The following is a 14,228-nucleotide window of genomic DNA, read 5'->3' as shown; positions in this document are numbered from 1 at the left end:
GGAAAAAAAGAATAGGTCCGATGACGTCACCATTCTAAAGAAACTGTAATGGAAGATATTTTGAACCTTGAGCCCTGAAACAATGTACATTACATTTATTGCAAACAGCATTCAATTTAAACTTTGTATGTAACTTAATTGAGGTTTATGTTTATACTTATAGTAAAAGTAAATGACTGCTACTTTGTCAAACACTTTCTTACACGGCCATCATATATTTCTGGGTTTAAAATAGTTTAATATGACACCTTCAGATGTTTATTTGTTCTTTACAGAATGGATTTAAATTAATTCAGTGGGGTGTTATGTGTCATAAGCAATGAGAAGAACTTAAGAAGAAGAATACCGTTATTGTTATAACTATTCAAATAAAAAATGTGCTTAACTACATCCAGTGCTGTCACCATCAATAATTGTCACCTGTCTGGGTCTGCCTTTCTAAAATAGTGTTTTTTGGAGAGAAAATAATAATAAAAAAAAAAAAGATTGACTTTATAAATGCAGTTTGTGCTGATTTCTCTATGGCATGAAATAAATGTAGGTAGTAGGCCGACAATAGCTCAGGTACAGCTTCTACTGATGCTGGTTCAATGGTTTGTTCAAGGGTTTTATGATTTTCTGCAGAAAGGAACCCCTCTTTCAAACAAACAGGCCTTTTGTAAGCCTGCTGAAAAACACTGACAGGCAGCATCAGCATAGGAATTGCTTTGGGGGTTTGGTTCATGGGTTTGTGTGCCACAAGGTGGCAGTGTAGCATCGCTGGTTTTAGACTGGTATAAAATGAGAGGAAGATAAGTCAAGTGTAAGCGGTTGGTAAAAACACCCTAGAACCATATGATAAACCTTAAGATGACTTCCAATATTTGACAGATGTTCAGTCTGAACAAAAATAATAAAACATGCACTGCCCCATACAGTCCCATGGTAGAAATTAATGAACATGATATGCCCTTGTTTTCTTTACTAAAACCTATGAATCCTTATGGGGCAAGATAGATAACTCAATTGAAAATTTGTGTCTTTAGGGCACTCAGTCCATAATGACTTGGACTGGTGCCCGAAGCCTTGTTTTTATTGAGTTAAAGCTCAATATATTTGTCTCTGTCAGCTTTTGGTTGTTCAAAACGAGCACTTACAAATTCAAGTAGAAGCCAAGGCTACTGCTGTTGACACAACATACATCCATGGTGTGAATTATGCATCAGCTTTACCTGTTGGCTATGAATTTGAATCATTATTGAAACAGAACAATATAAAACAAAGAAACAAGCACATATGCAGGAAGTCAAAGAAAGGGTGTAAAAGAGTTCCGAAGTCATGCCTATGAGTTTGGGTCATATTTGCTTACAACTAACTTCCAATGAATACGTGAGTGACTTGCAGTTTGTACATATATTCACAGACTTACTCGCCATGCACTATGAACAGTGATGGCTGTTTGTTTAATGTTGTAGTTAATTGCCTTGGTTAAGTTTAGAGTGTGGCTTTACTTACTGATAAAGCAAAAGGTCTTGGTTGAGTTTACACATTTTACTCCTCTTTTACATGTTATTCAATTCAATGTAGTGACCAACATGATGAATCATTATAAATTGCTTGTGCACAAATGCAAATTGAGTTGCCTAGAGAGGTATCACTATATTGTAGGGTAAACAGAGTGATGTCCTCTACTGTTTGTTCATATTAAAATGCTCTCACACGTGACATATGAATCACATTTACAAGCAAAGCCTAAATGAGTGAAAGACAAAGCCTTAAAAATAATCACATGATAAATAAGTGAAGCCAAATGGGTCTGACAAAGCATCAGCATGTGATGAGTTAAAATGAGAATGGGTTGACGGTAAATCCATTTACTGTTTTCTTTCATTAAAACGTAAGCAAATAAGGGGATAAGTGATTCCTTACTGAAAAAATATAAATTTGTCACACACCAGAAAACAGGCCATGATTTGGATGACAGCTGATTGCAGCTATTTAAAAAAAAATACCAGATTTAAATCTCCGTTTAAAGAAAATGAAAATATCAGTATTAAAATTCCCATTTAGCCTATTCAAGATGAGGACATATATAAGCTGGCCAATGGTGTCTGCAGATTGCCTTCATTGAGCAACAGCATTTGATGTAACTCATTCCCTACTGAATATAGCCTATAGCCTATATATATATAGTTATTCTGGTCTTCTGCTGTGTTGTTAGATGCTGACTGGAATTATTTAATAGTCATAATCTCCCCATTGGCTATTATACATAACATGGCTAAACTATTGAGTCTTTAAGCCACATGAACTTTTCATTTCAATTATTTTAATCACATCAAAGCAGTTAAGTGTTCCCCTGGAATGACCATTTATACAAGTTGTTGATGGATACAATTCCATGTATAGTGAATGTACAAAATATTAGGGGAATCTTTTTTATATAAAATTTTGTGCAGTCCACAACTGCCTCCAAGATTAAATATTAAAGTCGTTCTCTAACTCATCTTAGCTCTTTCCCTTTCTGTCTAATTAATGCAGATATAGGGAATACATTGAAATGATTCATTCCAAACAACAAAATAATAAAATTTAAGAGAAAATCCAATCATGTCAACGCAGGAATAACATTTTATTTTCCTGGTATTTAAATTGAAATTGTCTTTTATCTTTAGCAAGCATCAACTCTCCTGTGAATTTAGAGACACGTAGATATTCATTTGTGTAGGTCGGCAGACAGATATATCTGAGCATGTAAAAGAACAAAGCATTAATTTGAGCAATGGAGCAATTTGAAAGTAAACAGAGAGCACAGCGATGCTAAATTCAATCTCTCACCACCCGAGGAGTGACACCCTCAAATTGAGTGGAGACATCACCTTCCTCAACAGTTAGCACTCTGCAATCTGTTTGGGCTTGCACTTTTAAGTCCTGAGAGGACAGTTGTATTCACTATTCGCACACACAAAATAATTATTACTGTATCAATGCATTTAGCTGTGCTGTGAGACAGATTAATAACATGCAGTTTCCTGACATTTAAAGATAATTAATAAAGGACACAATATTTCCATTTGAAGATGAAATCTCTGTCAGTATTCAAATACAGACAGGAACATCTTGTGTAAATGTGTTATCAGTAAAAATAATGAGCCATGTTGATTCATTATAGGACATGTTTTCACTGCAAAGACTGAGGAACAGTTTGCACTTTAACAGGTTACCAAAGAGAACATTTTAACCAAAACGAGAATGTGTTTTTAAGTTACTTTTTATCCTCATCAAAGCTGAATGCAAGTTTGAAAGTTTTTATTTAAGGACTCATATTTCATGTAACCTACTGAGCATTTTATCAAATTATACCCAATTTTCTAGCCTAACCTACTTGTGTACAATGTTCTGCACCTGAAAATTACAGATTTTCAAGGCTGTATGGCCAAATAAGGTTAGCTTAAAATGTATATTTATGGAAAGAATAAAACTAATTTGGACAATTTATTAAAACATCTATTATTTCAACAGCCCAACAAACTGCAGCCTCCGAAATACCCATAAAGAAACAGTTTCAACATTTGAACATTCATGAAGATATTCATTTCAGGACTGCTGTATTGGACTGCATTCCTTTTTTGGTGGACTTAATTAACAGTTCTTTATTCTGTGATTCTTACTGGGCCAAACCAGAAATCTAGATTACACAACTCTCATCTGAATATATTAAAGTCTATGTTTCCTCCCACCACTGACAACTCTGAATACAACGGATGTAAAGCAACAGTCAAGGCATTGTGGGAGAGATATTGAAATAGCCTTCCCTCTATCTACAATGGATTAGCCCAAGGCAAAGAATGGGCCATCTCACCTCACCACTATTGATCGAGAGAATCATCCCTTTATGCAAGGACAGGAAAAGTACAGAAGGTAATATCGATTTCATGTCGAAATATTCCGAAAACTTTAAAGCAGGATTTATATAAGATGCCTACATTTGGATTTATATAAGTGTTATTTTGGAAATGCCCTTAGTACAAAAGTGGATTTTTTTTTTTTACTCATACTTAGTAATCAGTTGTTAGTGTTGGGCCTATAAATAAGGGCAGTGGAGGTCAAATGTATCACACCCTTGTGGAGGCAAACAGAAGGGGGCAAAGACAATGTAGAACTTTTTAGGCCAAGATTTACACAGTTACAGGAACTGTTCTCTGGTCATTTTAGAACCTTAAGCAAGAGTCATACCTTTCTCCCTAAAGGACGTCTATATGCTTTTCTCCATTAAGAAACAATTAAGAAGCCTATGGAGTTGCCATATTGAAGCATTACTGTGTGCTGACAGGATTTCAGTGAAACCAAACGTGAACCATTAACATGTTAGAATTCATCTGCCAAAGATCAAAGTCACCGCAGTGCAAATAATTATTTTATTTAATATAAATAACTTTTAACAACAATACAATGTTAAATATCATCATCAAAATAAATTGGAAAAAAAAACTTTACGTGTATCGCAAATGGCAATTGAGCAGACAAATACAGTAAATTACAATCATGATGAGTAGGAGACTGTAGACTAGAGTCTAATGTATTTATTTTAAACCAGGTCAGATGAGCTGGAATCCGTGTTCATGCGTGCCAGACATCCTCAGCATCACTTTCTGGTTTGGATGTAGCTTTCTAAAACCTTCATCAACAAGTCCGCGTCCTGAAACAGAGAGCACATAGCATCCTGAATTCAAAAGTACTACATTTCAGTCAATATTTCTTAGGAATAAAAACCTTTGTACACGATAATACCTGATTTTTCGTGCGGCTCTCTTGTGTATCCACCTGCGCTTGCAACGCCACCCGCAGGAACTCATGGAAGAGCTCCACGAGGGCGCTCTGCTCCGCGGGGAGGTTGACTTCCAGCCCATCGATGCCCTGCCCATGAGCTGGAGGCAGCAGGGGGGTATCCATCACGCTCTTCTTGCCCATGAAATGTCCTGCCAGATCAAAGTAAAAGCTCGTGAATATAGACTCAAACGAAGGGCAGAACAAACCTTTTAGGAACATGGCAAAAGCAAATTCGTTGAAAGGCAGAACATGTAATCATTTTCTTAGTATAAGTGAAACATATATGATCAATTTCAATCCATTCGATGCAAACATGACCGACTGGTCCACAGCTATTACAATCAGACGATGGTTCTTACCTGTAGCCCAAAGATTGCCTCTTGGATTCACTTTAATTTTTGCAACTTTATTCCTAAGCTCAGTCAGGTCGAAACTGACTGCTGCGGTGAAAGACATGAAAGAAAAGAGGACAAGACAAGCAAATAAGCCACAGTGGCAAACATTATTCAGCGTGAACCCTCTCATCTCAGCGCGAAGTGGCGGACTGTCCTCAAGCGCGCAAATGTCCAAGTGTCTCCTGTTGGTCGAGGACTTGCTTTTATAGGCTCTCTCTCTTGCGGGGTGGGCTCTGTTTGTGTTGCGTGTAGACTACTTTTCATTAAGCCAGCTGCATAAATCTAAATGTAGCCAGCCTACTCAGACGAGTCATTGTCAAAGTTTTTTTTTGGACCGAGCCCTCTGGCTGTGCGTATTTTACGCACAGCACGATTCATCTTTAACTCGGGGGTGATGCGAATGTTTGATGAAAAAACAGTCTTCCCAGTCGCCGAATTACACAAGCAGCTATATACCAGAGTGCACATGTTCATTGGGTTTCATTAATCAAGGTTTGAGTTTACTTTCTCCTGTTTAAGAAAGGAGATGCACTTATGACTTCTGGTGACTAGTAGTTCTCTTGAATACCTATGTTGAATACACTTCCTGTAAGTCGCTTTGGATAAAAGCGTCTGCTACATGACTGTAATGTAATGTAATGTAATGTAAAGGTTGAGGGATTTTCAGACGTTGTTGGGGATCAGTATGGTGCATTTCTTTGAGGACATATTCCCTAAAATAAATTCATCAAGCTCTTATAATTCCCATGAAACCAATCAAATGTGATTTTCCCACAAAATACAGTATATTTCCACCATTAATAAAAGCTTCATACACACAGGAATAATTCCTTTGATATTGTGCACTGTAGGTGTAAATTGTGTGACCAAGTCCACAAAAAGGAAGAGAGGCGATAGTTAATGCTTGCCTCCGGAGCAACACATTGAGGGATTTCCTGCCCAGGTCCCTCGACCCCCCTCCGGCTCTCAGGGCCAGGTCTGGCCCCTAACAATGACCAACATGACATTTGGCCAGTTGCAGCATGCTGCTGTGATCACCATCAGTCCTCTGAGGACGGGAGAACCTGCTGATTCTCACTGCTAATTTAGAGCTGATAAGACAGACAGCCTCTTCGTCACTTCGGGGTGCTAAAGTTGCAGGTTTAGAGGAAGGGCTGCAGTTTGCATCTTGCTCTTTTCATAACCTTTGGCATTCACACACACATAGTTGTGATTTCAGACATTCTGCAAAGCTGAATGTCATTCTAATTAGAAGACTGTCTGACCATCACGGCATCACTCTCACTAAATTCACAGATTAGATGAATTGAGACAGCCGTGGTTTTGTGCAACACTTCATTTTCCTTAAAAGACATGATGGATATCATTATTATATTCCAGGGTTACTTGGTGTTGCCTAGCTCACCCAGGGACACACAAAAATGAGAAGTTGACAGTGTAGAAGCTCATTCTCATTCTTCAACTGACACCTGACTAACAACCGAACTATAAAAGTTTATCTAAAAACCAGCTTTAAAGCACTGTGTGATTTCTCAGGTCTATTTGTGATCAAGGTCATTGGGGTCTGGTGGAGAAGATGACCAAATAGTCAATTAGTCAAAGTACCCCATAGGTTCAAGTGGATCAATATTATGGTTACATATGGATCCATACTACTGTATGATTACATGGCTGCATTTGGAAAGCCTCTTTAGATGACATCTTGATTGCAAAAACACTTTCAGTGTGCTCCCATTTTATGAAAGAAGAGGACAGTAACAAGGTTAACACTTAACGCATGTCTAATGAAAAGCTAAGCCCACTTACAAGAGAGGCAGTGTGTGTGCCCCATCCAGTGACCTTTACATAAGAAAGGTATCAAACAAGCCATTATGTAATTTAATTCACACGAAAATGAGTGGGCATCAAATTATTTCTGGTAGTTTGGTCAAATTCACCCTAATTTGATAGGACTTGCTAATGGCTTCATAGGGTATTAAGCTTTATGAATTAAAAACAGATGGCATGAAATCTATCCTGATCACAAACATCTTCCTTCACAGAACTTTTATTTTTCTACAATTCTCTTTAAAAGAAGGCATTGCTCAACATTATTTAGGATAAGTTAAAATTTTCCTGCAGAAAGATGTCCAGATGAGATAATGCTACCTGAAACAAAAACTCAACAGAAACTGCCTTTATCTGAATTAATTTAATTCTGTATATTATTAAAAACAGATGTAGGCACACTAATCTTGTGAAAGGTCTTTGATATTTCCAGATTGCTGTTGTTCGATCACCCAATTTTATTTTACAAATTTCACCAGTGCAGGGTGGAGAGTGACTTTGAATGTAACATAGGAGCCAAGAGAAAATCAGACAAAGAGTTAAAATAATCTATAGTGGATGGTTACCAGATTTAATATTTAATATCATTCATAGTTTTCATAAAATACTTCACATATCTTTTCCAAAGACAATGAATCAACAGGAAAAAAAAAAAAAAAAAAAGACTTAATTTCTCTTGATGAATGCGGTTTCACATTCTGAGGATAACAAATAAAGATCAATTTCAAACTAAATCTAGCCTCGTTCCCTCACAAAAATATTTTTAAAGCTTGGATTTTTCAAATGTAAACACCCTATCCACATTTCTACAAAATGTTCAAACAAATGGTACAAAAAGCCAGTTGGGTTTGACAAAATCTAACTTAATTCTGTTTTGAAGGCATGACTGAGGTTTCCTGGACGTAGTTTATCTTTCTTGATTTGTGAAGTTTGGGTGTCTCACTCTCGATGGACCAACACAAAGAGACCCAGCATGAAGAGAACAGCATACTGCAGAATGAAAACAGGAGATTTAACAAATTAGATGGTCATGCTGAAAACTTTAAAGCTTTAAAACTAAGAAAATCTTGTCCAAGGAACTGGTGCGATGGGTTCCACCAACTTACTTTGAACTTGGGGTAATCGTTCATGAGAATGGTGACAATTCCAATGTATGGCACAAACCTGGAGATGACAAAAAATGCTTACGGTCATTGATGCATCATATATGTCAGTTATTAACTGATAAAAGATTCCCACAGCACACAAAAGGTAACTTTCCTGACTGTTGCTATTATTATTAGGATGTAATCAGACATTAGGGAGCAGAAGTGATTGGCGCTAAAGTGGTTATATTAGAAATGTCAAAATAACTTTAATAATCAGAAGATACCTTTCTGGTATGGGTGCATCTCAATAGTTTTGTTTATCACATAATTTGAGCGATAATTTAGCGTAATTGTTGGATTCCACAATCATGTGAAATGAAGGCCAATGTTACAAATGTGGCAACAAACAGAAAGTGAATTAGATGCTTTTCCCATCAGCTGGTTAAACAAGCTGCCGGCCTGAACACGAGAACCTGTTGGACACGTTCTTCTGTTTCAGATCATATGAGACCATGTTTGTTACTTTCCAAATCAAGATGTTGATAATTGAGGTGCCAGTAAGTAAGAGTCTTTTGATCCATAATGGTTTGTCTCTGATAAACACTGCAGCTCCTCAAGACTCAAGTTCCTGTGTTTTGCTTTGTGCTGCATAAATTGAAGCCAGTCAGTCAACTTCAAGCCTGGAGGCAATTCTGGAATGAACATCTGCTCAAACATACACCTATGAGTTCAATGTCCTTCCTTTCTATTGGAGCAAGGGATGTATTTAATCACTGTGTGCGGAGGTTAAATTAATATTTCCTGCAAACCCGCTTGTTATTAGATTTGTTTGTATCAAGGTACAGAGAGGACTATCTATTGTCCAGTTTTTCCACAATATCGCATCATGCACACCACATTTGGTAAGGTTTTTTTTTTTTGTATGTACAATAAACAACCAGAACGCAGGTATGGAGTCATGCTATTTGTTTGCGTCAGACAGAGCTCCCTACATTAGTCCTCTCAGCGGCTAATTGCTAGCTTTGCTAGTCGTTACAACACCATCCCTCTCATTCTTCTGGACAAGGACTGATGAAGTGCCTGCATTACATAAGTCCTACCTTGTTCAATGTAAATTAACTGGCGAAGATAACAGAACAACTCTAATCCCCAAATCTTAAACAGCAAAGATGGGAAATTGCTGATTTTTGCATTTGACCTCCTTTCAGTTTGTCACCAACCAATGAAAATTAGATTAGATCCATTGGATTGTAAATGTTGCTTTTTTTGTCCACACCATGCAGAAAAGCCTCGGCAACACATATTGTTTTATCTTGCCGATACAGACTATTGCATTCATTACATATTATCTGGTACTACAATAGGTGAAGTGATCTGTCCTATTATGTTATCAAGATGTCTGTATCATTATGGATTTGTCAACCAAACAATGTACTTACCCCCTAGCTCGTCCCACCACATCTTTTTTCTCCAGCCAGTGTTGGCCCTGCTTGTACAGTCCTCTGTCGTCCACTGCGTTGTTGTCTCCTTTGGTCAAGAACTTAATGTCTCCATTTTCCCTGTGGACAAAGTATCAGTGTGATTTTAGACCACAAGGAACACCAAGTCCTCCTTATCCACACATCTGTGTCCGGAGGAGGATGCATGATGAGCATAAAATATCACAGAGTTTTCAATACAGTTCAATACTATAAATTACATTCTCAGGTTTGACACATAAGAATGGGACTCAATGATACTGAAAGTAAAAATGAACCATGGACAACACTACTAATAAAATGTGTATTCATACTTTTCATGGATCTTGAGTACTCTGTGTACTATTGGGATCTCTCTGCCTTCTATCCTGAAGACCACAATCTCTCCGACTCTGATGGGATCCTCTACTCGGTTGGTCAGAAACAGCAGGTCTCCTCTGTGGAAAGCTGGCTCCATACTCCCACTGAAATGAATCGTAGATGCACATTATCAGAGAGGTTAGTTAATACCATTTAGATAACTTATATAGAACTATTCCACTTGTATTAAATAATATGCTACGCCAATCTCAACTTTTGTTTAGCAGACTTAAGCCACAACACATTGCAGCGAGTCCTTTAAGAGTTGAAAAAAAAAACTAAATGATCGCAGTGAGGAAGTGTTTTGAACTGAGAAAACAGGAAACAAACTCAGCCCAAAAGCATATTGCACTGTCTGCAAAGCCACATGGAGGTTTTAATAACACCGACTATCAACATGACTGCTCAACATTACATGACATGCGATAAAAACTAAAAACCAACTGCATAAGGGCACAGATATCCCTACCGATCAGTGGTTAAACTGGGATTGTATTGCTTGCATTACTTAAAAATAAAAGGTATTAGCATATGACTGAAGTAAAAAACATTTTCAGTCAAAAAAAATGACTTTGCTGAAAAATCATTGGGCAGAAGAAACAAAAACCACAGGGAGTTACTAGCCATGCCTTCATTTAACAGCACAGCCTATAATCTTACTTGTCCTAACATTATGATCAACAGGTCAACAGCTGATCAACAGCTTGTGTACATCGTTACTCTTCACTAAATATTACTGAAGACCAGCAACAGGCAGGCATGAGGACCAATTAGAACAAAGCTTAACAAAACCATATTTTAAGAAACGAACTAACATACACACACTTTCAACGAAACTAGTAAGTGATTATGTAAATGTTGTGTTGCAGAATTATCCTATTTCCACCACGCACTTGTTCACAACCATTTCAGTATTGAGCATAATGATGGTGAAAATATGACTTGTATTTAATATTATTTCTGTTTTCAAAGGTTTGGCATGGCTAGGTAAAACTTGAGCTAAAGAAATGGACTTTGGAAAGACAGAGTATAGCTTACCAAATCTGTGACGTTTGTGTGATCTTTTAAGTACCTGTTTTGTTTTTTCAGAAGATAGCCAGCCAAATCTAATTCTGTACAACAGAGAGATTCACAATTCTTCAAGATTGATGACGAATTCAAACTTGGTGTTATTCAGTCTAGGTGACGCTCTACCCTGACCACTAACATCACAAATCTAAAGTACATAGAGAGATTCTATAGAAGTTCACGGCAAAAACTACATCCTTGTAAAAATGAGAAACTCCATGATATTCAGATTCACAGCAACTTCTTCTATCAGATGTGTGTTGTTGCAGAATGTAGTTTAAAGTTTGAGAAATGGGCTAACAAAGTCCTCAATATCTCAGTGTCTCCCAATAATAATTTACAGCTGCCTGAGAAGAAAATACAAACCCCCCAAAAAACATAAATCTTTCCAATTGTTACAAATGTGGTTTGCCTTTTATACATGAACAATTGTCCTTGGGTGAAGTACTTGTGTTTATTCGGGCATATTTTCATGCAGAAATGAGTTTTTCACTACTCACAGGAAGTTAACTCTCATCAGCAGAGGCTACAAATGCCAACAGGACCCCTGACACCCTACAAATGTGAGTAACCCACCTGAGAACAACGACAATCGGACTCTCACTGCCAGTGACAACCATCAGTCCTTTCCAGATCATCAGCGCAGAGGAAACTATCATACCAAAGTTCAGCACCTGGTAGTAGAGCTGCAAACAAACAAAAAAACGGAATATTAAAAATTGCATTTCTAATAACAACCTCCACACAACACAAGTGTGCATGTAAAGCTATAAATAACACAAATGCAGGTATAAACTAATTCCACACCAATCTGATTTTTTCCCCACCATATGTTTGATCCCATCACATTGAGTGGTGACTCACTGGTAACGTAGAGCTAATCTGAGAGACTTGAGCTAACAGTGCTATGACAATTGTGTGGTAAAAGGAGGAAACCAGCTAGCTTCACTGAAGTCAGGATTATTGTGTAATTACTGTTTTAACAGTGTGTTTTTTTAATTCTGCAGTATAAAGGGGACCTCTAAGAGACACACGTGTACGGAACAGTGCACTTTGTATGCTGCTAACAGGTGACAGACAGGCTGCAGCGTTGCAAGGCGGTCGGTGGCTAGTTGTGTTAGCTCAGAGGTCTCTCACCATACAAAGAGGCGGTGGTAGCGTCAGAGCAAACCCGTGTTTACGTACATACCTGCCGCTTATTCATGCGCCGCACATCGTCGAGAAAGTCTAAAGATAACATTGTTGCGATTACTACTGGATAGAAAAGCCACCTAAATCACATTAAAACGTTTTGAAAGTAATGGGCATATGGATGCACACAGTCCGGCGCTGAAACTTGCATCCGAATCTTCCGGGTGCGCGTAACCGGAAGTCCCGCCCACTTGCGAGCGCTGTGTTGAGGTGTCAGTTCAGGATACGAGAGCAGAGGCGACACACGTGAAACGAGACGTGTCGCCAGCTCTGTGTTTCTTTAAATACATGTTTTACAGTAGTAAAGAAGAGGATTAAGAGGGAAATACGTGTGCAGCGATATAAAGTGGGAAGAGTGCAAATATAAAGTCTAAAAAAAACAATAACGAATACAGTACCAGTCAAAAGTTTGGACACACCTTCTCATTCAATGGTTTTTCTTTTTCTTTTTCTTTTTTTTCTCTACATTGTAGATTAATATTGAAGACATCCAAACTATGGAGGAACACATATGGAATTATGTGGTAAACAAACAAATGCTCAACAAACCAGAATATGTTTTATATTTTAGATTCTTCAAAGTAGTTGAAAGAGAAGGTGTGTCCAAACTTTTGACTGGTACTGTACACAAGTACATATTTGAGATACTTGTTCTTAATTAGTTTTAAGGTTTTTTAGGGGAGTTTTTCCTGTGCCGATGTGAGGGTTCCGGGACAGAGGATGTTGCATGTGTACAGATTGTAAAGCCCTCTGAGGCTAATTTGTAATTTGTGATTCTGGGCTATACAAAATAAACTGAATTGAATTGAATTGAAATTACACATAGTCATATGAGCCTTTGATTACAAATATGTCCTTATCATTGAGACACAAATGAGGTAACGCTTAAGCTTACAATAAGGGATACAATTATTATGACTCAGTGGGTATCATACACTAAACAACCACCAATAAAAACAATCACTCCGAAATATTAATTTATGGCATATTAATGGCCCCCTTTAAAGGTGAGTAAACTCTATTCTGTAAATAAAACAGTACATTAGGTGAATGTAGGCGAGTTTACTTCCCGCTACAACCTTAATCAACACCTGGACTGTCAAAATTGTAATAAGTTAACAAACAAAAAAACAAATGAGAAGCTTCCACCACCACTAATTATCAATTGCTTTCTTTGATCATGGACAACATGTAATTTCCTGGAGGATGTGCGTTTGACTGAGTAAGTGATAACATAATTTGTGACCACACCTGAAACCTTCCTGCCATGTTTGTTTGTTGACTCAGCCTGTGGGGATTATTAGCAACACATATGTTACACTTGTTTGAGCCATCATTAAAAAGTCAGGTTTTATGTGGCATTTATATCACTAGTACTTAATTGTTTTTTTCCTCAGTGTTAAAGAGTCAAGTCAATATCATTTCACAACATGTTCTGAGACTGTGTTGACTGTGTGTTTTTCTGAATTGTGATTGTTTTCCCCTGTTGCAGCATACTAAGATTGTGTTTCGGAAATTTACCTGACGATAAATTCTAACCACAAAGATATTGAATTATAAAAAAAGGTTTTTATTTCTCCACGGAAGAAAAACACATATGCTTATATTCACGGTATGTTTAGAATTGTTGGTGTGTAACATAACATTCTTCATCAACAGTGCCAATGTTAAAGGAGTATCCATAAAAGCATTATATTCATTTTTTCCCCTGGGTTAGATTTGTAAAATACAGACGATCCAATATGTCAAACCAACAAACCAAGGGCAGAGGTAACTTCAATTCCAGTTATAAATGAAATAAAAATAAACATCAAACTTTGAAACTTCTTTGTGCATTATGTGCTGCATGCATGAATATCCAAGTGAACTTTTGGAACAATGGCAGCTGTCAATTTCAATTATGTGTATGCATCTCTTGGGCAGTTTCTGGCCTAATAGTACTATTTGGATTCAAGGTTGTTGTTCTTTTTCGTGTCTTGCATATTTCTCAATGAGAATTAAGTAGCTCAAAT

The 14,228-nt window shown here is 37.3% G+C and overlaps 2 protein-coding genes across 2 annotated transcripts; both read right to left on the bottom strand.

The window, feature by feature from the left end:
• Nucleotides 1-4,624: 4,624 nt before the first annotated feature.
• On the bottom strand, nucleotides 4,625-5,334 carry nmbb (neuromedin Bb). The gene is made up of 3 exons (XM_054607451.1): nucleotides 5,169-5,334; nucleotides 4,771-4,958; nucleotides 4,625-4,678 (listed from the first exon to the last, which is right to left on the bottom strand). The coding sequence occupies exons 1-3, from the start codon at nucleotides 5,332-5,334 to the stop codon at nucleotides 4,625-4,627; spliced, it is 408 nt and encodes a 135-aa protein (XP_054463426.1).
• Nucleotides 5,335-7,586: 2,252 nt separating this feature from the next.
• sec11a (SEC11 homolog A, signal peptidase complex subunit) lies at nucleotides 7,587-12,419 on the bottom strand. The gene is made up of 6 exons (XM_054609500.1): nucleotides 12,215-12,419; nucleotides 11,602-11,711; nucleotides 9,912-10,061; nucleotides 9,559-9,678; nucleotides 8,138-8,195; nucleotides 7,587-8,021 (listed from the first exon to the last, which is right to left on the bottom strand). The coding sequence occupies exons 1-6, from the start codon at nucleotides 12,263-12,265 to the stop codon at nucleotides 7,971-7,973; spliced, it is 540 nt and encodes a 179-aa protein (XP_054465475.1). The 5' UTR covers nucleotides 12,266-12,419; the 3' UTR covers nucleotides 7,587-7,970.
• Nucleotides 12,420-14,228: the final 1,809 nt, after the last annotated feature.

Source organism: Anoplopoma fimbria, chromosome 2 (genome assembly GCF_027596085.1).
Source record: "Anoplopoma fimbria isolate UVic2021 breed Golden Eagle Sablefish chromosome 2, Afim_UVic_2022, whole genome shotgun sequence".
Classification (NCBI taxonomy): domain Eukaryota; kingdom Metazoa; phylum Chordata; class Actinopteri; order Perciformes; family Anoplopomatidae; genus Anoplopoma; species Anoplopoma fimbria.
Note: the sequence above shows the minus strand (reverse complement) of the source record. Positions and strands in the feature narration are given on the sequence as shown.

Coding starts and splice junctions, on each gene's coding strand:
- nmbb (XM_054607451.1), bottom strand. CDS start 5,334: ATGAGAGGGTTCACGCTGAATAATGTTTGCCACTGTGGCTTATTTGCT. Junction 4,959..5,168: donor AGGCAATCTTTGGGCTACAG/GTAAGAACCATC, acceptor TTGATCTGGCAG/GACATTTCATGGGCAAGAAG. Junction 4,679..4,770: donor AGAGCCGCACGAAAAATCAG/GTATTATCGTGT, acceptor TCTCTGTTTCAG/GACGCGGACTTGTTGATGAA.
- sec11a (XM_054609500.1), bottom strand. CDS start 12,265: ATGTTATCTTTAGACTTTCTCGACGATGTGCGGCGCATGAATAAGCGG. Junction 11,712..12,214: donor GGCGCATGAATAAGCGGCAG/GTATGTACGTAA, acceptor GTTTGTTTGCAG/CTCTACTACCAGGTGCTGAA. Junction 8,196..9,558: donor GTGGTGGGACGAGCTAGGGG/GTAAGTACATTG, acceptor TGTCATCTCCAG/GTTTGTGCCATACATTGGAA.